Raw genomic sequence first — 23,288 nt, 5'->3', positions numbered from 1 at the left:
CACCTACTCTACAAGGCAACAATTCTGTGACTAGGCTTTTGTTAACTTTAAATATTACCCTCTGACACTGTGAATGAAACAACAGCTTTCCCTGAGTTATGGCTGACGGGAAAATCGGGGAGGGGGGGGAGAAGGGGCTGGCTGAATGCCTCTCATTTTGCCAAGTGCTCCTCGGGCCACCACATAACAAGGAAATGGACTGAAAGGTTGAGAAAGAAGACAGAGAAGCATCAATGATCTATTGTTTGCAGGGAGGGCACTGCATACAACTCCTCTGGCAGTTAATATATCAAAGAAAGCCAAACATACTACACCATCTGCAACGAGATATTTTGCAAATACACATTACGTCATCTGTAGTTCTTTGGCTTAATAAAAGCATTAAGAACAGCTATGTACCCAGGCAAGTATGTGTGACTATGCGCACACACTCCCACAGCTTCCAACAAAGGTCTGGAATCTATCAAAGCTTCCAAATTGCAATTACCTTTCAAAGGAGGAAAAATGCATTACAGTACCTCTGTGCTGTGAAATGAACGCAAGGCTATACTTTATACTGTGTACTACAGTTTACACCCTTCAGCTTGGCTGTGCACCTGTGTTTAGTTCAGCCTTACACATTATGAAATATATTATGTGGTGTTGAGAAGCTGATCCGCAATCAGCGATGAAAGCTATTTTTACCTTGGCAAGGGTCTGACTCAAAGTGTTTTTCCAACACTCTAATGCTATGATACAAATAAATGGTTATTTAATGTTCACACACTCTCACATACTGTAGAAGTCAAGAAGCTATTATTATCATCGTTCTGCAGAGTTCAGTCTTATTAATTCACGCACCTTCGAATCTTGAAAATAATGAGCCAAGTCTCTGGTATTATTAAGAGAGACAAGTGGAATTATTAAACTCGCACAACTTGGAAGCTCACAATAAACTGATAAAATCTGTGTTTAGTTTTGTAAGAACAACGGAAATGTCACTTAGGAAATATTTTATTACAGCATCAGATTTAATGTATCTCTGCTTTAAAGATGATGCAAAAGTCTGTTCATTTATCTTCAGATCAGACACAGATGTGCCTGTGCTGATAATTATATGTTATTATAAAGTAATTAACAAGAAATAATGAGGCAAAGGTAAAGTCCTTGAAAAAATGCCACTTAAAGTAAAGTTAGCAATTCCAGTTTGGTAACTTAGTAATGTCTGTTTGTCCATCCATCCATTCAGCTGCTCACAGGGCTATAGTCTTACATTTCTATATCATTACCACTGATATATTTCACTACTGTAACTGGTAATATGTATATAATATGCAAAAAATGTCAAATTCTGGGCCAATACTGACACCCATATTTAAAAACAACAATTTGGCCAATAGGTGATCTTTTTTTCTGTTATATCATCGATTAATTTGCTTTTTGTTACTCTTCATCAGACCATATTTGCCAATTATCCAGTGCAAAACGGATAGAATACAACAGATAAATATCAGCAGCCATCAGTAAATGGTATCTTATTTGCTGATAGCCTATACTGACGTTTGGCTAATATATCGGTGCATTAGCAGTCATTTACTGAATGATAAATAGTATTTTTGTGAGTAAATCTTACGATGTGCTTTGCCAAAACTATCATATACATAATCAAAAGGGGAAAAAAGCAAATTTTCCCTGACTTGCAATGAAGTAGAATCATCAAACGGTATAAAATTTAAACAGTTGAAACTAAAAGCAACTAAAATGCCTCAGATCTGCACTTCAGTGGAGAACTTAACACTGCTCATGTTGTAGGTTTGACTTTCAAGCCTTTTTAATAAGCACAACAGGGTGTCCAGAGGAGGACATGCATTCATAAAGCAGATGGACTGGCATACTCATAAAAAATGCAGGGTTATTAATTGTACAATCTGTGATGTCTAGAAAGCCTACCGAGCAGCACAAAAAAAACATCCATATCTATCTATCTGAAGGCAGAATGTGAGGCTGTCATGCAGAAAGAAACATATCGGGGGAGATGCACAAAAAACCTCTGCACTGAAATATTAATGCTGCCGTAATCCTTTAAATAGGCATCATATTACACATCATGTTTTGACATAGACTAATACAGAAATCTCTCTAAAAAGTCTGCTGGTTGGGTAACGCTTAAGTATGAGTCAGAGTAACTGGAACAGGCAGGCGATTTGCTTAAGAAAAGAAAGCAAATGTTTCTCAGTCAACACACAGCCTCAGATAAAGCCTCATTATCCATGTGATTTTAGAGCTTTCATAACAGTGAATCATTAAAAAGAATAATTTAATAATGAATCTATCAGGGAATTTGTCTTCGAGGCAGAGCTGCTAGCGCATTATGAAAGCACCTCACTCTGTTTCTGTCTATTTAAGATGCCTGGCAGAGGTCACATCAATAGCATCTCTGTTGTTCCAGACCTGACTAATGGAGAGAAGAGAGACACAACTGTTGTTTCAGACCTCCCTAATGGAGAGACGGAGCTCTTCATTTCCTCTGAGGCCATTCTCATTGTTTAACCATGCACCAGCCTTCATTGCATAAGCCAAAAAAACACATTATGTGACAATCCAGAAATAAAATAACACAAATTATTGATGAATATAGCTATCCAAAGAAGCTGAATTTGATTATGGTGTGAGCCATAACAGGATATGGCTCGACTGTTGGGTGGTCTCTTTCTCTTTCTCTCTCTTTCTCCCATTCAAATTCGAGGCATGCTCAAACATCTAATAGATTTTTCCACCCCAGCACACAATTTACTGCTTACAGATTTAGAATTCTCTGGCTTCCGGCCAGGCCACAGTCAGAAGGGAATTAATGATATGAGCACATCAGTGAGGAAAAACAGCTTGTGATTCTCTCTCCTACAGGTCTGGGCATAATGAAGAAGATACTGCCATAAACCCCCCAAAAGAAAAAAAAAATACATAGCAAAGGAGGAGAGAAGAAAACAGGAGGGGGTGAGAAAGGCACATAATCAATACAAACACTCCATTAAATTACTTCAAAAGAGATTTTGGACAGTTTCTAGAATTAGTTCTGTAGAGAAAAAAAAGCAGAAGGGGAAGCAAATATGTCTGAGGGGCGGAAAGCAAACAAGTGCAAACGATACAATCTGCCACATACTCTGAACGGAGGAGTACAGTGGCAGTGTGTCTTACGAAAGCATGGCATTCTTTCTTTGCCTGAGTCACAACATACCATTACTCTTGTAACACCACAACCCAGTTGTCTTTATCTTTTTCAAGAAACTGCTTACTCCTTCCCACGTTGCAGTCGAAACATAAAACGCTTTCACGTGTGATAGTGACTCAGTGTCCCAAATATTGTTCTGTATTGTCACCAAGACAAATCAACCATGAGAAGACTGCATCTGTCTGTTTCCTTATCACAAGTTCCTACCCGCATAAACATTCTGTGACTCTGTGAACAGTCTCTTCTCTGAAAGGGGACAGAATCTACCCTCTACATCAAATTGAAATGTTCCGACTGAAATATTGTCAGGATATCAACTCGGGTATATGTGCCAAGCCTAGCATACAGATCAGATGTTGTATCGGAGGGAAATACAGCGGCTATATCCCCCGAGTGAGCGAGGCTCTAAAGATTCTTGGGAAAAAAAAGCCAGGTACGCGTGTCACGGGCCTATTACGCCTTCGAGATCAATCAGTGTAAGTGACAAAAGCGACATCGTTAAATGCGCTCAACCACATGTCAGCATTTAGACTTAAAAGTGTGCCGGTGTCCTCCTTAGTGTGAAATTTCCTCTTTGTGTTACTGTCGATCTGCTGCAGCCCAATACAACTCAACGACATCAATGCAAAGAGGGCACCTTAAGTCATTCTGTGCGTCAAGACGACACAGAAAGGGAAAAATGTTTGGACATGACATGGGAAATTTGTCCAAATTTTCATGCTGTTAACATTTACTTAAAATAGCTTCATACACACTTAAAAATCACATCAGCAGTAACTGTCAGTTACTGAAGTTGAAGTGTCAGTTCTGAAGTTGCATTCTGACTGACATGTGAAGGTACGAGTGTCATTTCCTGTTTGCATCAACTGGTGTGTTGACTTTTTGTATAAAAAGTTCCAAAACCAGTATTCATGCAAAGTAGCTTATCCTGTATGGAAATGATAGAACCATACATCATTTTTTAATTCAATTTTGTAGTGAAGGTTAGGTGTTTATCCGAGAGTTACGTGTTTGATTCTTAGCTTCTCTAATTCCCAAGCTGCCCTTGGGCAAGAAACTCCACTAGTGCATAGATGTGGAAAATATGTAAGTTCCTTTTAGACAAAAGCACCCTCCAAATGTACTTAACGTGAAACTGCATACATTATAACGAAGGTCAGTTATGACGGATTATCACTTTAAGCATAGAGCTCGCGATAACGTGCATTTTCATTCGAATCTGTTATGTGAAATTTGGACATTGACACACTTATTGGATAAAAACATTATTCAAAGAACTCTATTTGTGGCTTTTCATACAACAAAAAGTTGCATAATAAACATGAATTTCCTTGAATTCTAATAAGTGGCCTTAATTTCCATTACTAACTGAATATTGCATGAAAATGTTCTGCCAGATCCAATCCATCATTTGTTGGTTAAGCATCAAAATTACAGCTTTGAGCAGCACTGCACACAGTATGTAGTATTTCTTTATTAAAAAATAGATGGAGTAATATAATTTTTATTTTTGTATGGTTGAATCTTCAAAGGTGTTAGAGCATAGAAACAGTATTTAAAAAAAGTCAAGGAGATGGGCGAATTCACCATCCCTGCAATTCACTCTATTTTTTTCTGCCAGCATGGTTCCTTTAGTCTCAGTGTTTTCTTGGAGAGCCCTGATCCCTCCAATTGCTGAGGGATGAACTGCCTACAGATCATACTATGGGTGAGGGCAGGAGTCATGAACACCATCTATGTTCTTTGAACGCAGGAGTCGCAAGCTATGACCTTGTATAATCCTCCACATCATCTCAGCTCACAATCTGTTCAGTGGCATCCACACTGAAGGCTTGAATTAAAGAAAGACAAGACAGAAAACCTATTGAGCTATTTTGTGAGCATGAGCCATTCTGTCTTTTTTTTTTTCTCCAATCCTTTATTATTTTTCTTCTACAGCACTCTGTGTCTCCCAGCACAAGCCTACAAACTGTATCAGCAGATACAGCTCTCAAACACTCGGCCTCGTAGTATACGACCAGAAACCAATTTCGGCAGGCAGCAATGAAAAAAAAAAAATGAGGCCAGTCCTCTAGGGAGAGATAGAGGGGCAGAATGTAAACTTCCCTGGCAAGCCATCCCTGGTGGATTGAACTGTAAAAAGAAGCTCTAATACCCACTCCACTACAAGATAAACTGAGTGGACAGTTTACATTACCTGATTAAGTGAATTACACCACAGATTACATAAGTACTGCGAAATACGTTACATCACCCATGCAGACTTGCTATCTCTTTATCGTTAGTTAGGAATTTGAGTGAGACAAACAATTCAACACAACAATCTTTCAGGGCTGGAGATTCTTCAGAAAAAAAAAACCCACACAGTTCTTAAAAAAGAACTGCAGATTGCCTCAAATCAAGTACTTCTGTATTTCCCTTTGCTATTTTGAGTTCAAGCGAGTTCACACTGATAACTCGGTGTGAGTGCACTATTACGCTGATGGTGGACTTACAATGGTCATAAAGTTGACTGACATTACATGCTTCTTACCCTTGGTGGGTAACCACTTTGGCTACATACAAAGACTTTCAATGTTGAGGCCAATGCAGTGCAGCAGGTCCAAGAAGGTAGGAGGAGCACTGCTGATAGGATTATCAAATAGACATCCAGATATATATGGTGCTTAGCCAAAACTGGACAGATTGTAAAGGTTCCACCGTACAGTATGTTTAAGCATGGGTCCATCTTGTGAAGCAATGCCCAGCTTTGTTTATAAAATACACGTTTTTCCCAAGTATTTAATTTTAGCTGCAAAGATCTACACAATCATTTTAGACTCCTAAAATAGGTGCCTTTTCTTAAAGTGGTGGTGGCAAGCTGGGAAATATATTATTTGTATTTCCTGACCTTGCTCTCTGTCATTTGTGGAAAATTCCTGTGAACATGTTGACTTCGACTACACAACAATTTGTTTTTCAGCAAGTGTCCTATTGAGTAGTTTGTCCATGAGAGAGGGAGCATAAGATTGAGTGTGTTTGCTCAAGTATGTAAAAGATATCTGCACCAGGGGGTATCATAGAGTTGTTATATCTGCAAGAATGCTGCAGAAGATGATTTAAAAAACACTGTGAACTCTATTATTTTTGGGGGGGTTTTCTGTGTTATCCCGATGTCCACACTATAGAATAATGTATGAGTGTTCATTGGCTTGCTAAGCTGTAAACATTTAGAACATTTGGAGCTAACATTCAAATGCTGCCACTATCAGCTTACCAATACGTTCACTCTGACACAGTCAAAAATCACCTATTATGCAATGAGGTACAAAGTGTACATTGTGTGCTACATGGAAGTGTAGTAATGGAAGTATATGAGTAGAGACACAGTGTCAGAGCCAGAATAGATGTTTCTCGTTTTTCCAGTTTTGGTGCTGAGCTAAGAAGCTGCAGCAGCTTTAAATATAGCATAAAGATATTACCTAATTTTGACCTTCTTGACTAAGAAAGTGACTAGGCATACATGTCAAAACTTAACTTTCAACAGATGACATTGTTAAAAGACCGAAGAAAGACACCCCGTTATTTCAGGTATGGCACTTTGTGAAACACTTGCTGGAATTTGAATTATGATACCAATAATTTCTCTGCCTTGAAGGTTTTGCAGAGCTGCCAATGGTGCAGGACTGCAGTAAAGGTCACTTGCTTCTAATTAATTACTTTACTTAATGTGGGCATCTTTTGTTACACTTTTTACGCATTTCTGAGGAGAGAATACAGTAGAGCTTTGTTCGCTCACCAAACCACAAAACCCAATGTAATACAGATGAAAACAAAAAAATGTCTTCCTGCTGCTTGAAACACATTTGTCTTTTATTTTTCACATGTTGCCTGTGAGACACAAATGCACAGCAGTGCACTTTATTCACGCTGGCAGCATGCCAGGAAAAGTTAGGATGCACACTTGGAAAAAAGAAAAAAAAAAAGAGAAGTTTCCCTCGATAACAATGGCACACTTTATTGCTCTTTAGCTCACAATGCTTTTCTGTGCAGCTTGTGGTATTGCTGCAGTATCCTGTTATGAGGAACAATCCAATTCTTCTGACATAGTTACACATCAGCCTGAGAATAACAATCAGCAAATGCATCACTCAAGTAATAAAGAAGGCTGCCACTTCAGGCTAAAAGAATCTAAAAAAAAAGAGAGAAGAAGAAGCGTGTAGAGTTGTATCATAAAAGCATTAGTTTAGTCAATGAGCGAACGTATTACACAGAATTACAAGCATTCGGCTACAGGATGCTTTAAGGCTACTTTTATATCTGATCTGCTGCTGTGGTATGAATATTTCATTTTGGTAGTCAGCAGCATTGCAGTGGCATATTTCATATTTCTCTCCCAAACTCTCTGCCTCTCTCATATTGTTAGACTGTCAACAACTGACACACGCCAAAGATATAGTGAACAAACAAACAAATGGATAAGTGAGTGCACACCACTGATTGTCGGTGTGTATCATGCGTGTGCATCTATGTGTGTATGTGTGTCGGAGTGTGTATGTGTGTCTCTCTGGTGCCCTGCCAGAGCCTGAGCCCGTTCTGCTGACTGGGCAGATTCTCTGGCGGAGTGTCCCATCGGAGTGACAAGTGCATTTAGAAACAGCCTGATGGAGTCATTAACGGCAGCGCTGCTCATTAGCAACACATGCACACACACATGCATTCACGCACACACAGAGACAGGCTCTCAGTAGCAACAGCGTTATCATCAGGTTATTACACCAACAACGGTTAAATCTATAAATTCTAGACTATACCACAAGTTTACAGAAAATCCAAATAAGGAGCATAATAGCATTTCAGAAGCAAGCTGACACATCTATTTATGAAAGCGAGCAATCATAGACACACACACGCGCCTGCAGGCACATTCACGCTATATTGATTACTGGAATAACAACAAAGCATTCATTATTGATCGCCTTGTCCTTTTTGCGTATAAGATTCAAGCAATGTCGAGTAATCAAGGGCATTACAGCATCACACAGAAACACAACAGCCTCTCTTCCCGGAAGATCCTGAGCAGAAAACACTACAAGAGTCATCAATAAATCACTATTTTCTACAGAAGAAAAAAAAGTATTTTTAAAGCCTGTAGCAGTTTTACTTCCATGTTGGCTTTAGGAATAAGATGGTTATTAAAAATTAATTATTAGAGGATCAGGAAGCTAAAAAATTCTGGCTTGCTTAAATCGCAAGGAAAGGCACTCGTGATCTGACAAGAAATACTGTAATTGATGGCATTTCAAGCATGTTTGCTATGCTATGTAAAACCATTATAAGCAGCATTTGGCATTGCATCACAGCCAAGTGAGAGAAAGGCAAATAAGTAGGAAAAGGCTTCAAGGGGAACATAATGTTCTTTCTGATTATTAGGCTCAAATGCCAGAGTTTCCTATCTGAATTGGATGAGTCATCTCCAGAGACATCCAGCTTTACGTTGGGGTTGATTCATGGGTAAGGCTGTAGTGAGAACCCAAGAGTCTGCTTCAAGAAACAAGCATTCACTGACACTTAATGGCACAGTGTACATGATGAATACACCAGACAGCCATTCAGATACACACAGCAATGATCCTTAAGGCTGCTGAGCTACACAGCCAATTATGATCTGAACTGATGGATAAGACAGTATCAGAGGTGCCTTATACTGCAGTTTGATGTAACTCAATTATTTATGACATTGCCAGCAGAATGATGTGATTTTTGCAGTGCAGTCTTTGTTGTTGCCACACTCAGAAAACAGAGCTGTAACACTGTAAGATGATAATATGTTGGCAAACACTGCCATTACCTCTAGCCTGCTTGTATTAGTGTGATTCTTAGCTCATTATAGCGGGAGTAATTCCAACTACGCACTGATGAATTACTCCAGTCAAGACAACACTTGTTAAACCAACCAAAGGACAATAAACATGTGATGATAAATGGTGAACATGGGACACAAATACATAAACATTCAACACAGCAGCCCAGAGAAAATGGAAAGACGACAGTAACCTTTTGGAATGAAGGAAAATAATAAAAATAACCTCATAAAAGGCTAAAAAGAAATTGAGGTCTCTGCCGGAGCTCACCTAGCTGTGCCCTCTCCCTCTGGACATCCTTGAAGTTGAGTCCACTGGTAAGGGTGCTTTCCCTGTAGCGGTGGAGGGCCTCCCTCCTCCCATTGGTCCCCAGCTCCCGGAGCACCGAGGGTTTCAACGGCTCGGCCTTGAGACTGTTGTCCCATCCTGAGAAGTCTGGTACCGTCCACTTCACCAGGTCCTCCAGTCGCACGATCACCTTCTCAGACAGCGCAATTACTTCGTGCTGAAAAAAGGCAGGAGCAGAATCACGTAGCGAGTTACATAAACGCAGCTGTGCCACGGAAATGGATCATCTAGTTTCACCACAATTTTATGGCTCTGAAATGGTTTTGTTGCATAGACACATAAACATTTCAAAACAGCACATCTCCAAGTATGCAGATGTGCTATTTTTAATAACCCAGACCAACAATAACCAACTGTGGTGTGTAAATAATTACACAACTTGGGTGTATGAGATTAGAAAACCTAAAACAAACACAAATTATTACAGAATACAGTACAGAAAACACATGCAGGTTCAAACTTATACTTTTCTAAAAAAAAAAAACCTCTCATAAAAGTGAAAGTGTTGCTCTGAAATATACTAACGTAAAAGTAGCGTCTTAAGTAAAGTATTGCACCACATTAGGCCCACTACTCAAACTAAGCTGAGCATAATCAGGGTCAAAGTTTGGGTAAATAAAGAGAGGATTAAAATTAGACCAAAGATCAGAGTCGAAATGAGAGTTTATAGAATAAACAGGACACAACAGCTAAACGGCCTGTGTATAATCTCTATTTGTATGTGCATAAAGTAACATTATGGCTTTGGATGCACCTTAATGTAAGTAAATTAACGCACCATGAATATGGATGATGTGGATGATTGCTGAATTGAATTTATGCCAGCAACTAAATCAATGTCATTGAGGACATCGGTGTTTTTGACTCTTTGATTAGCGTTTAGGAAGTCAGGCTCCTGATAATCACCGTGAATGTTAAGATTTTATGCTCTAAAATGACAAGACGCACTCAGTGGCTATGATTACACCTTCAAAGTGAAGAAGAGCAGTTGAAATGTAATTTGTTATACCGGGAATGTAATGAATGAAGAGGAAAACGCTGTAGCCACAGGTTTCTTCAGTGCACAGTAAAACTAATGTGGCACTGTCAGGAAACTATAAAATTTAAATTTATAGCAGTGACGCGCATGGTTGACACAGAGGCAACGTTTTGTGTACATACTTCAGTCTGCTCAGTTGGCTTGCTTAATAAGATTTGTTCTCCCGTCTGTGTGTGCTTCAACCTATTTTTTTTTCCTACAGTGGATTCAGCTCCTTTTAATAACTCTCATGCTCAAAAGAACTACAAGTCCAGAGGAGAGGGAAGGAAGCAGACATGCTTAAATGTGTTTCCATTTGAAGGGCTAATGGCTGAAGTGCTTGTTACCAACAGAATGGAGTGCTGTGCTGTAAGATGGCTATTACAGAAACAGGGAAATCTGGAGGACAGATGTGTACGGGCAGAAACGCAGACACACTGAGTAGGTCTCTGATGTTTACCTTGGTTATCTCCAATTTACCAGGCATCTGTCTGCCTGTACTTATTTCCCCTCAAAGAGCTGTCGACATTAAAATAACAGCCATTTATGTCATATCAATGTGTGTTGGCAGAGGGTGTGGACAAAATAAAGCTACACTTTAGAACAAATCCTTTCTTTGTGAATCTTAAAATGTTAAGAGAGGCTGTTTTTTTTAGCCATTTAATGCCGTATTTGTTTCGAGTTTGTCACCAAATTCCAGAAACATACATATGGCTTTTGTGTGTTTCAGATTCTCCCTGAGTGCTCTGTCTATACAATTACCCATATTCAGTTCTCACATCATTGCAACTAAAGGCATATCAAATCCCAACCAGTTGGAGACAGTATTTCCTTATAAAGGAAAAGCCTGCGAGGGATAGCTTGATATAGCTGTGCCTCCCTCACTAAGTAGAAACATCAAACATGGGTTTTCGGTCTTCTTATAATGAGCTGTCTTCAGCTGTCAAGTGGTGGCGGGTGGTTGTAACCGGCTTTCCATGCAATGAAAAACTGACTGCTGTTTCTGCCTTCAGAAAAGCCGGCCATTTGAATAATGTAGAGCAACAGTAAATAGCATTCAGCCTGCAGCCAAAACCCACATTGTAGTGTATTTCTACAGAATTACCTACTATACTTTGATGCAATCTTTTGACAGCATATTGAGAAACAACATCATGAAATATTGCACTTGAACCCATTTACAGCTAAAATAATGCACTGAATGCTCAAACAGTCAAACGGCAGTAATTCAAGTCTCCCAATAGCACACCGGAGCATACACGCAGCTATATCAAACCTTAAAAACACACAGCCATTCCCTCTATATTAATCAGGTGAATGACATGGTGCCTTGTGTGACTGTCAACAGATGCTGTTTGGGGACTTGTTCGGCTTGAGAGCAAAACACAACAGGTGAGCGCAATTCAGGAGCTGTCAACACAGTCCAGAATATAATCAGTCTATGAAGAGTGCTGCAGCCCTGAAAACAGGCTACATCCATTACTTTGCCATATAATGCCTTTCCTTTCCCTTCTGTACTTTGGCTGCACAACTTTACAGCAGCGAGTCTGTGAGCTGCAGCAGGAAGATGAATTTTGGCTTGTGGTTTGCATAAGTCATGATATTTGGTTGAGAAATGTTTAGGTAAAGAGTTTAGTAATGTGCTGTGTTTCCGTAAAAGGCTTCTGAAAACCAGCCAAGTCAGTCAGTTGTTGAGAAATGATCAAAACAGCAGCATTGCACCAACCTCGTTTGCCCTTACACTGAGAAAAACACTGAACTGCAGCTACAACAAATGACTATTTCCTTCATGACTTTTAGCCTGGAGTCAAAGTGGCATTGCAAGAGAAAATATTTAAACCTAGACCCACTCAATATTTGATATCAAATATATTTGTTGATATTTTTGAATAAATATTAAACTCCTAGAAGCTGTGATCGCTCAGTTCTGAGTATATTCTGGGCTTCTTATACCACAGCAACAGAAACCTGAATAGTTTTCACACTACTGGGTCAAACGAGAAATTTAAAGGCACTGATCTAGCAACAGAAGAACCTCTCAGCTAGTCTGATTGAATATCATCAGACAATGGTCAGTTTGTTGGGGGCTATAACCGGTAGATATCCAGGCCAGGACCTGTACCATCCACTTGTTATTGTTTATGTATAATGATAGATCATAAAAAGCAAAATTGGGATCATCTGAAGAACCCCTGCATGCTATACCAAAGGCTTCTCAATAATGTGATTGTTCAAAGAAACCACAAATTTCCAGTATCAGTCAGTAAAATTGATTAAGAAAATAATGCGTAATAATAGGGGAAATGATGACTACAATAACTGCTAACCTACTTGCTAAACTGCTGTTGACTAATATTCTCTCAGCCCTATTAATTGACTAATTTTACTAAGATTAATCACTGTAGCAGCGTTGCAGGGGTTTTCTTCTCACTCCTCTGATTTGGGGCGTCTTGGGGCCCTGCTCCTCTGTAAATGCCGCCCATCCACACTGTGCTGTCATTTCGAGTTAGGCAGTTGATAGTTTAGCAAAGCGGCAGACACAGCCAGCAGGCCACTTGATAATATAGGTCAGAGGACTACAAGCCTGCAGCCACGAGGTGACACTCCACATCAGCAACACACCAAATAGCCTGGTGTCATTTCATTGACACTTCCGACACAGATGCATTAGAAGCATTTATACACAACACTAAATATCTTCATGTGTTGGCATAATTTTACTGTGGGTACATCAATAAGCCCATATAAACACAAACTGCTCCTTTTACGGTTGAGTTAAAATGCAAGATAACACATTAATAGCTCAGTGTTACAGCGTGGCTCCATACTTCTATCAATAATTTATGTTATTACTGCAGCAGCATGATATCTCCAAAAACATTACTGAGTGAATTTATTGCTATGACTGCACATAATGGACTGAAAGTAGAAAAAACAGCCTGCTGCTGCGAAACTGTAGATAACTCTGTTCCAGAAACCCATGACTCCAGCAATCTTATTGAAATTAAACTCGCTAAAATCCATATCATTCAATTTATATGGATGCAATAGTGTACTGGTGGCAAAACAGCACATAAGAGACATTCCCAATCCTATATTTGGTGATCCAATTACAAACAATGTACCCTGAAATATTCTATATCACTCCAAACAATTCCCTGTGAGAAATCCACGCCACTATGCGCGAGCACTAAGGCAGACATTCCTGACTGTCAGCGTTCTGCGGCGGAGCGTCTCATCGCTCAGACGGGACTTTCAGCTTGAGAGTCAAGGGGTGCATGCTCCCAGTTGGTGGGTATCTTTCCATACTATGGGCACACACGTACACATACACACAGTGCTCCTGTCATGCTGGGAAGGTTTCAGCCTGCTGCCTCGGAGAGGTCAGCACTGGAATTCCTAAGGCCAAAGGAGATTAGTAATTGAGTAATGGACATGGTGACATGGACAATGAAGAGACAGAGAGGGCGAAAGAGAGAGGTGGAAAAATTGAGAGAAAGAAGGAGAAAGAAAGAGAGAGAGGCTAGGAAACACAATATGAGTTCATTATCTATCTCCCCTCCCCATGACTGACCTTGGCTTCAGTGTCCCAAAACAAACTTGTCTGGGAATTAAAGAGGAACTCAAGGGAGTAAGCCTGGAACAATTGAATTAGAATATTTTCTTTTTGAGACTGCCTAAAGACTACAAAGAGTTCAAAGCATCGCATTTAAAAGGTGACTGTACATTATGTACTACCACTTAATTGAAGCAGTTTATTCACATGCATAAATGTTGCCGTAATATCGGCAGGGTGCTGAACTCATCTTTTATTCACTGATTCCATTAAGCAACTTCACTTACATCGGCCGGGGTGATTTATGAACTTTGCATTCTTTTGCAGTTATAACGAAAGAGAGAAATAGCAAGATAAGAGGAGTTTTCAAAGCCTTACTGAAAGTGGGTGAGGCATCCATCATGTAAGGTGACACCACAAAAAAGCTGTGTCAGCTCCCTTGAATCACTGCAGCCTTGTATCCTTGTATTTTAGCAAATGCGCATGCAAAAAAATAAATAAATAAAAAACAGAAATACAGAGAGACTGAATGCATGTTGATTCCACATGCTCCATCTAAGAGAGCGCAGTTAAGAATTAAAAATATTGGCTGGAGGATTTAAGCAAGAGCTTCCCATCTGTGGCTGCATTCTCCTCAAAGGTTATAATAACGATCCACTATAGCTGGGGGCGCTGGAGTCATGCATCAAGGCAAATGTTTGCCTGTTCAAGTGGTTAGTCAATGACAAAGTAGAAAAAAACTGAACTAAAGAGCACCAAAAGTCTTCTGTGTGTTGACAAACAGGCTCCGCTGTAACATATCATTACTTTAGCCTGCAAAGACATTTGGTGAAAAGAATCAGAATGTTTGCAGGGGTTTTTTATAGCCTTTGAAGTCCAGTGTATTACATTTTAAAGGTTTTAAATTACACTATCCTAAAAAGCTGGTAATAATTTACATGCTATTTCAGCAATGGTGAGGAATTCACTGGAGGGCAGTGTTCAGAGTTAATGACTTGTTCTGCGGCAGGAGGAGGCATATATGCGTGCACGCCACACGTGCACACTAAACACATCCCCACTCCAACCCCCCACCCCACCTCTAAATTCCTGCCATTGTTGTGTGAATGGGGAGATTTGCTATAATGCACACACTGGTCAAGGCAACAGAGCAGTATGGACGCACTCAAAGGATCACTGTAAAAATGTGCCATATCACATTTACACTCGAGTCATTCAGCAGAACGACCTTATCCATCAAAATGCCGGTCGCATATCTAAGCCACTTACACTTAACTCAACTAGCATCCCAGATGCTTGAATTACCCATTCAGGGTTTTTCCCTTAGGAAAAATCAAAGAAGCAGCAAATGAATACAATCTAATTTCCCTACAAGCTGGCTTTCCAAGCACTGAAACACATGCATGGACTACTGCCATGTACTGAAGAAATGGCTCTGGATGCATGCCAAAGTGTTTTCCACAGCAATCAATACTGGCCTACTGCTGCAGTCCCCAGCCTGTCAGTGTGTCTGTGTATGTGTATGTGTGTCTCTGTGTCTATGTGTGTGTATGTATGTGTGTGTGAGCCAAAGCCTTGTCAGCTAGAGGGACAGAATAAAGGAGAAGAGAGGTCAGATGAAATCAGAGGTGATGATAATAGCACATTAATATAACATGATCTAGAAATATTCTCTGCGGTTGTGACTTCCCATTAAGAGAACCTTGCTGTATTTGCACTAATGTGGGGTATATAGTATAAGATAAGAATAAGCAATTAACCGCCTGAAGCAGCGTATACAATAAGTGGGTGTTGTGTGTGTTTGTATGTGTGTGTGTGTGGTGAGCTGTTATCTACAAAGAGCTCTCTCCTGAAATAGGGAGTCCAAAAACAGAAAGTATTACAGCCGGTGAGCAGTACCAGCAAGAGAGGCAGGCCATTTGGAGTGAGAAGAAATAATGTGTCACTCAGTGAGTTTTAAAACACATGTGACTGCTTCGTCGGTGGCAGTTTGCAGGCAGACAAATAGAGCAGAGGCCCCAATAGAGGGTTTGTCATAATGGGTGAGCAACTCTACACAAAGCCTGTTTAAAGAGCAAGCTGAGCTCAACTGGTGGGGGTAAACACTGTTTGTCATGCTGTGATCCAATGAAAAATAAAGCTCCCTCTACATATGGACTTAATAATTAACTCAGCATAAATAGGTTAATAAATTTTTCCCTGGATCTGTTTATCAACCGTTCAGCAAATACGGGCGCTGAGAGTTACGCTTCTTCGATGAATCATTATTTTTGTTTCCAGCCAAAGTTGAGTGGATTCAAAGCTGGCTGTGTTTAAAAGGAATTGACCTCCAACCCTTTGACAGAAGAAAAACAAGCACAGTAGGTCACGGGTTGGTTCCTCTTGTCACTGCACAGTACAGCAAAACATGACAAATACAGCGCAGGAGAGGCTGAGAGCAAACAAATACCTGAGAAATAACCAGGAAATTACATCATACCACAGCACTGAGAACACAAGTGAATCAGTAATCCAATTCTGGGGAATTGTTCAATATATGGCTGTTCTGATATCTTAAAACAAAGTCATGCCTTTTTGGTATTTGGAGGATATTGGCTTCAGGCTTAAGATAATAGTTATCTACAAGATACAAGGCATGATCTGTTGGAAAAAGAAAGCAAAGCAGCATCCACTGTCATAAGTCATACACTGATTCTGCTTTATGTTGTGTAAAAATATTCAAGAGTAAATCTCACATGATCTGAGAGTAAATGTTATAAATTCTGGCTTTACCTCATGATGTTGCCCGTGCTCATTTAACACCAAAACCTTGTGAAAACAACACACTTCCTGAGAACTGCAAGTTATCAAGTTCATATTTGCATGAGTCACTGGACTAATTTGAACCCCTGATTTTCAGCCAGTCAATTACAGATTTAGAGTCAGCGTGGCTCCACAGTCATTAATCTGTCTTTATACACCACCGGTCCTGGAGAAAAATGACTAATGGGAGGTTTATAAATTCCACTTTTCAGCGCAGCTAAAAATGAACTTCTCTCTAATGTTTACCTTTTCACACATACATCACTCAGACGCAGAGTTTAGAAACCGATGAGTTTTAATGTCATAGCTTTATTGTCAGACTGGCTTGCCCTTCCTGTTTGTTTTTTGGATTACGGCTTGCCTCTGTAAGCACTCCTAGCTGACTCATGCGGTGCAGATTAGTGTTATGGGGCAAAGTCAGCGAGAATCTGAATGGGCTCTGTGAAGGTCATAAACTGACTTGAAGTTGTCAGGGCAATTTCCACTCTGTAATATACAGTAAGTAGTCCGATTTGCTGAGAGTGGAGTGTTTGACAAGTCCTTTAATTGAGGTCAGCCTGGAGGCACCTACATTGCACTTAAACATATCAGCCCTCTTCTATAATCATTACAATGCCTTGTTTATGCATAGAGACTGCTTTTTATTTCTGCTGTGACTTCTCTTATCCTGCACTTTTTCATATATATGACAAATATGAGGTTTCATTTGCACTGCCAGGACACACCTTCTGGTAGTTAAGTATCATATTTTCCAGATATGATGTCCAGTGGAGTGGAATGTAAGCACTTTGCAATGCAAATAAGTCTTTGGGAAAGGGGCGGGGAAGACAAGTCGTTGCGCAAGCGTTGCCTTAGAATCAGCAATGCATGCACTCGAAGTAATTACTAAATAATTGCAGCGTGTTAAAGACTAACGCGAGGGGATTTCGGGAGATGATACCAGTTCATACAAGAATGATAGTTTGTCTAAAGCGCTGCCCATAAATAGCCACCTTTTTCATGAAAGGGAAATGTGATAGGCACTCTATTACTCAAGAGGAAAGAATGTAAGTAAACCTTCAGCGGAAGAGTCAAGTACAAACACGGCTTTGTCCTTCCCTATAAACAATATATGAGCACCAGAGGGTGATTTCAATGCAGCCGCAAGTGATCAAAAGCACATAGCAGTAATTAAAGTGCTGCGGTCGTATCAGGGAAAAAAAACAACACATCATTTGTTTTACAGCCGGTTAGAAAAACTCAATAATCAGACTAATGCCATTCAGTGCAGCGATGTAACCGGATCACAAGCGCCACATATGGCCACAGCCAATTATAACTATTGCTTTTCTGTGCCAACAACAGCGTAATTCAACACACAGAGGTTTTAAGTGCAATATCACATTGTTAAGGATGGAAATGCTCACATGGAAAATTATGCAAAACGCGGAGAGTAGCTAAAACGTGTCAGCGCTGGCTTTTTGCTCTGCCACGCTTTATGACTCGCTCTACTTCTTTCAACATCAGGCTGCATTACAAAATATCTAATAACTATCGTAGCGACCGATCTGAGCCAGTTTGATCCCATGCATTCATTACCGTTTCGCAATTTCCGCCCATATGTCTGCGCTTGACACGCTTTACCCAGAAATGAAATGACAGAGCCCAGGCGCAGGATTGTTGCGGATTTTCCCCTTTATAACACAATTAACCCCACAGAGCGCAGCGGCAGCCTTATTGAGCGCAGCTGGACAAGTGCACATTCAGCAGTTGACACCACAATAGACAAACAGACTAAAAGTAAAACTAGTGGAAAAAGAAAATACCGCTGTAGGTCAGTCCTTTTACTGCTCGCATTAATCAATGTCAGTAACAGTGCCTGTGTTTATAAATGCCCGTGTCACCGGAGACATCCAATGCCAACTCTTAATGCGGTAAAGATGTTAAATTAAATCCTCCCGAACGAGATGGACTAAAAACACCAAAAAAAATTTCACAATTATTCATCAGACGATTAATATTCCTACCTCTCCATGAGTGACTGTGCGTCCCTGGGGAGTATCCTCGGGTAGAAAATAAAGTTTGGAGCTTGATAAAAGTTGTTTGCTTGTTCTTTCTTCCCAGAGCAGCTGAAGCTCCGCTATGCAAATAGGATCCTCCGGTTTGCATCTGACGAAGAAAAAGTCTCCCAGAGACAGAATTCTCGGTTTGGCGTCCCGGTTAAATTTAAAGGCTTTATAGAATATATATGGTCCATGTAAACCGCAAGACGAGCCCACCCACTGTAGAGGGAAAAAAGGCAAACAGGGAAATATTTACATTGCTTATCAACTCGTTTTCGTAAACCATTTGTAACAAGGCGGACAAAAACATTTCTAATGTCCCTGCGTTATTACGCACAGTTGGCTAATATCAAAATAGGATCTCTCCGTCTTAAGCAAACAATTAGTATCATGTAACTATTTTTAGATGGTCAACATATTCACAGATGTAGTCATACAAATGCTGTATGTTTAAAGTTTTGCGGATAGGAACATGAGGATACTTTAGAGCAGGTGGCGTTTAGCGCAATGCGAAAATAAAACAAATCGACGGTTGATATCAAACGTTACCTTCAGTGAGTTCGGCTCCATCTCGACGTTATGAATTGATTAAACTCAACACGCTCTCCAAACTTGCTGGCTTGAATGGATTGGCAAGGTCCTGAAAGGGACGTATTTTTCTAGAGTTTAAAACATGGCGTTTCTGTCGTTGAAGCGACACCGAAAAAATATGTTTTCAATTAAATACGCCGCGAGAAACACCGCCCATATTTGTATTCTAATCCGATTAAGAAAATATTTTATAGTGGCCTTTTCGGCACATTTCTATTATTCGCGACCGCTTATTTAGGTAAAATATTAAAGTCCAACTCAAATATTTAAAACAATCACTCAGCTATGAAACATAACTGTAAATAGAAAAATAAAAAACAGGATCTGAGCAAAATATTCTGCCCACAGAAGCTGACTTTGTGCCATTATTCTGCGTTTAAGGGCTTTTACGAGACTATGTATCTTCCAGGACTTCTGTAAACGACGTTCAGTATGAAAGCACATTTCTCAGAGTAATGACACTGAAGCGCTCGCTGTGGATGCCTTCAAGAAACAATGTTACATGAAAGTTAATAGGGCTATCAAATGATTCCTCAAAAGGCAGTGTAGGACCCGTGAGGTGCTTTTGCTTTGAGCGGAACTTGGTATGCGCTATGGCTCAGGCTCGAGCAGTGGGTTTAATGCTGAAAATAATGCCCTTTATATATTTTGAAACGAGCATTTGAAAAGACAAAAAAAAAAAAAAAAAAAAAAAAAATTGGCCGAGTTAGAAAGCGGGGCGTCACGAGACAAAATTCACGAGGCGGTCCTTTCTCCGTACATAAATCATATTCAAACGCTAACCTGACCTTGTGCAGACAGCTGGATATGTGTTTGACACAGGTTAACATATCTGAACGATTAAAGTCTCTTATAATTACATTGATGAATATTTATCATTTTAAACAGTCGGGGATTGCAACCGATGTAAGGAAACCAGTATTACCTTATGAATTATTAATAACAGCTATGTTATTCATACCAAGTTACACAAACTTCTCGGTTTCTATTTACATCTGCGGACTCATTGTCCTTTGAGTCCTCGCTGTCTGAATGTGTCAGCTCTATTTTATCGGCTGTCTGGAATTATTCGTATATTCAAAAGTACCGACTGACTCCACAGCGCTGTGCTGTTTCTCCACCGTCATCCACCCTTTGCCCTGCATTTATCCACCACTCAGATCTCAGACCATGCAACAGCAACACAGGCCTACTTCTGACACCAGCTATTTCAAGCACTATTACGCAATGCGCCTTTTTTTCCAGAAATGATGGGCAGAGAATACAGGCGCATTGATTCCCACCCAGCAAAGTGTATTTATGTCTTCTTAACTGACATGTTGTGTTGTTCTAGTTAAATGAATGCCTGCCTGGTGTTTATTTTAAAGACATACAGAAAGTGATGAAGAATTAGTGGCATCAGGGCTGAAAGATGGTAATTTCCTCCTATTATCCCCCCCACTCCACATTCAAAGAAAAGGCAGGATGTTATGCATTAATACAAAAATAGCTGAGGCAATGTTCTGTGACACTCAGATATTTTAAGTACCAGTTTAGAGCAAAAGGTGAATTACACAGAGGCTCATTGTCTTACATGTGGCTGCAGCAGTGTTGGGATTCCTGCAGTGAATCCAATATAAACCGCAGCTCTTAGTGTTATCTTTCCTGATTTCTCCCACAGCCATTTCAGTTGCTGAATCAATGGGGTTGCATTGTTAATGGCAGCCAGCATAATGAAGTCCTTGGTTAATCAATGGCACCACTCGAGCTCTTATCTGGCAATTGCAAGTGTTTTCTTGTCAACAGCTAGAGCCCAGCGCGAGTGCAACATTATTATGCAGATATTGGTGTGAATGAAGCTTCACGTTGAGAGTCCTTTTTGAAAGCAAATGAAAACAGTATGCAGAAAGAGAGAGAGGTACTGGTTAAATATGATAATATATATCAATATATGGGACATCTTAAAATTTTGCAGTAGCAGATGCAGCACAATTCGCTTGAAATCAAAGTTTACAATGTCATCTGCCTCGCTTTATATCAACTTTGTGACGAGATGAAATCTAATAAAGGGAATCTGTAAGAGATATTTTTATGCAGTAGTTTAGTGAGTGAACTTGAAACACGGAGAATGGATGGATTGTTAAGACTGGAAAGAATAAGCATCCTCAAAAACTTTCCACAAATAAGTGGCACGAGGAACATGCAATGCATCATTCTGAACACCGAATATTCTGTGGAAAAAACAAAACTATGAGCTCACAAAGAAGCCTGAAACCCTATTGAAAAATATTCACAAATGAACTCACTAAAAGGCCTTATTGTGGGAAATAAAGTGAGAAGCTGGATAAATATGTAGCTCTGGACAGCTACCTTGCTATTTGTTGCCTGTAACAAGAACATACTGTACTAGATACCTGTTAGAGGGGTGAAAGCTTCCTTTTTCCTCAGCACAGGTGTTCCACATTCACTATAATGAGCCAGCCTCAGTGGGGAGCCACAAATGTGGTTGGAGAGCCACCTCAAAGTAAAGTGAGGTTACAATTTTAACCATGGCAAAGCAATACCACACCAATAGAAAAAAATAGGACATATAATTTCAACCACATGTTGACCTGTCTCACTAATGAATGTGACATTTCTTTTAGAATAGCTCAAGCAACATTAAAGAGAGATTAAATCAGTATTGTGGTGAACCCATCCAGAAGAGAAGTGAATAAAAATGTATTTTCCAGCAGTATACTAACAAAAAAACCTTGTTTTAAAAGTAGGCTGTGCTTTTTTTAATCCTTTCATAAATCCAATCACCCAAATCCAATCCAATAAAGCATTTACTATTAATGTATGGGAGAAAAAACAAAACAGAGCTAGCTTTTTAGCGCCTTTAAGTTAATTTTCTTAGTCTTCCTTTCCTGCAGCTTTTGTTTTATTTTCAACAACACCAAGTAGGCAACTTGTCTTCAGAGTTAAAACAAACAAAACAAAACAAAACAAAACAAAAAAAACCCAAAACAAAACAAAACCCTAGAATAAATCCATTGTGTTCCACTTGATCAGAATCAGGAGGCAGGCACATAAAGTTAAAGAAATAATAATAAAGAAGGTAGTGGATGAACATGGGAACTAAAAATGTAATTGTTTCCACCAGGAGCTGGTAGAGACCAAAGACAGAGCTAAAATGAAAAGAAATACATGACTTACATTCACCAGATATTCAAACGCTACCCTGAATGTGTGCAAAATGAATGCTAATGTTGGACATCACCTGGAGACTATAATGTTGCAAAAGGATCCCAATACATTTAGATGCAATTAGTATACATCATAGACTTGTTTCTTTTGCCCCCAAGTGGCCAGAAAAGGTTCTGCATATTCAAATTTGGTTTTTGATCATTATTACAGTTATTAGCAACAATTACCACTGTACATTCATCAATGCACCTAAAATGTCATAAAAATCATACTGCTTTTAATTTTACTGACAAATGTAGGTGAAGTAATACTGGATTTATCCCAACTGTGTACGTTTAGACCCAGAATAATATAATAATATAATACTATTTAATAGAATACTTTTATTTCTGGACATTTGCTGTGATTGGGTAGATTTTATTTATAGAAATTACAAAAAATTAAGTAAAAGGTACTCCAGGTGAGCAGGAGGTTTTCGGCTATCATCCTATTTATAAGTAAAAAGGACTATGATAACTTTCTAAATGTTTCTAAAATGTTTGAAAGCTATTGTTGGAGATTGTTCACTCTGGGTTTTTTATGCCTGTAGTACTTCATGCTATAGTGGCTCTTTTTAAACATGTTTTTTGTAAAATGAGGTCACCACGTGTGTAAGTGTTCCCTATGGGCCAAAAGCTGAGGCTACTGAGTGCTTTCTTACTTTACTTGTATC

The 23,288-nt window shown here is 39.6% G+C and overlaps 1 protein-coding gene across 1 annotated transcript in view; it reads right to left on the bottom strand.

Annotated features, from left to right (window-relative positions):
* The window catches only part of arid5b (AT-rich interaction domain 5B), a 75,014-nt gene extending 55,518 nt beyond the window's left edge, over positions 1-19,496 (bottom strand). The window contains exons 1-3 of the mRNA XM_085183580.1: positions 19,367-19,496; positions 18,782-19,036; positions 9,322-9,556 (exon numbers count right to left, since the gene is read on the bottom strand). Coding sequence (XP_085039706.1) covers positions 9,322-9,556; positions 18,782-19,036; positions 19,367-19,387 — 511 coding nt within the window. The 5' untranslated portion in view covers positions 19,388-19,496. The remainder of the gene's footprint in view (positions 1-9,321; positions 9,557-18,781; positions 19,037-19,366) is intronic.
* Between the last annotated feature and the right edge of the window lie 3,792 nt (positions 19,497-23,288).

The sequence above is a fragment of the Neolamprologus multifasciatus genome, chromosome 13 (assembly GCF_963576455.1).
Source record: "Neolamprologus multifasciatus chromosome 13, fNeoMul1.2, whole genome shotgun sequence".
In the NCBI taxonomy this organism is placed as follows: Eukaryota; Metazoa; Chordata; class Actinopteri; order Cichliformes; family Cichlidae; genus Neolamprologus; species Neolamprologus multifasciatus.
This window is presented reverse-complemented; position numbering and strand designations above follow the sequence as displayed.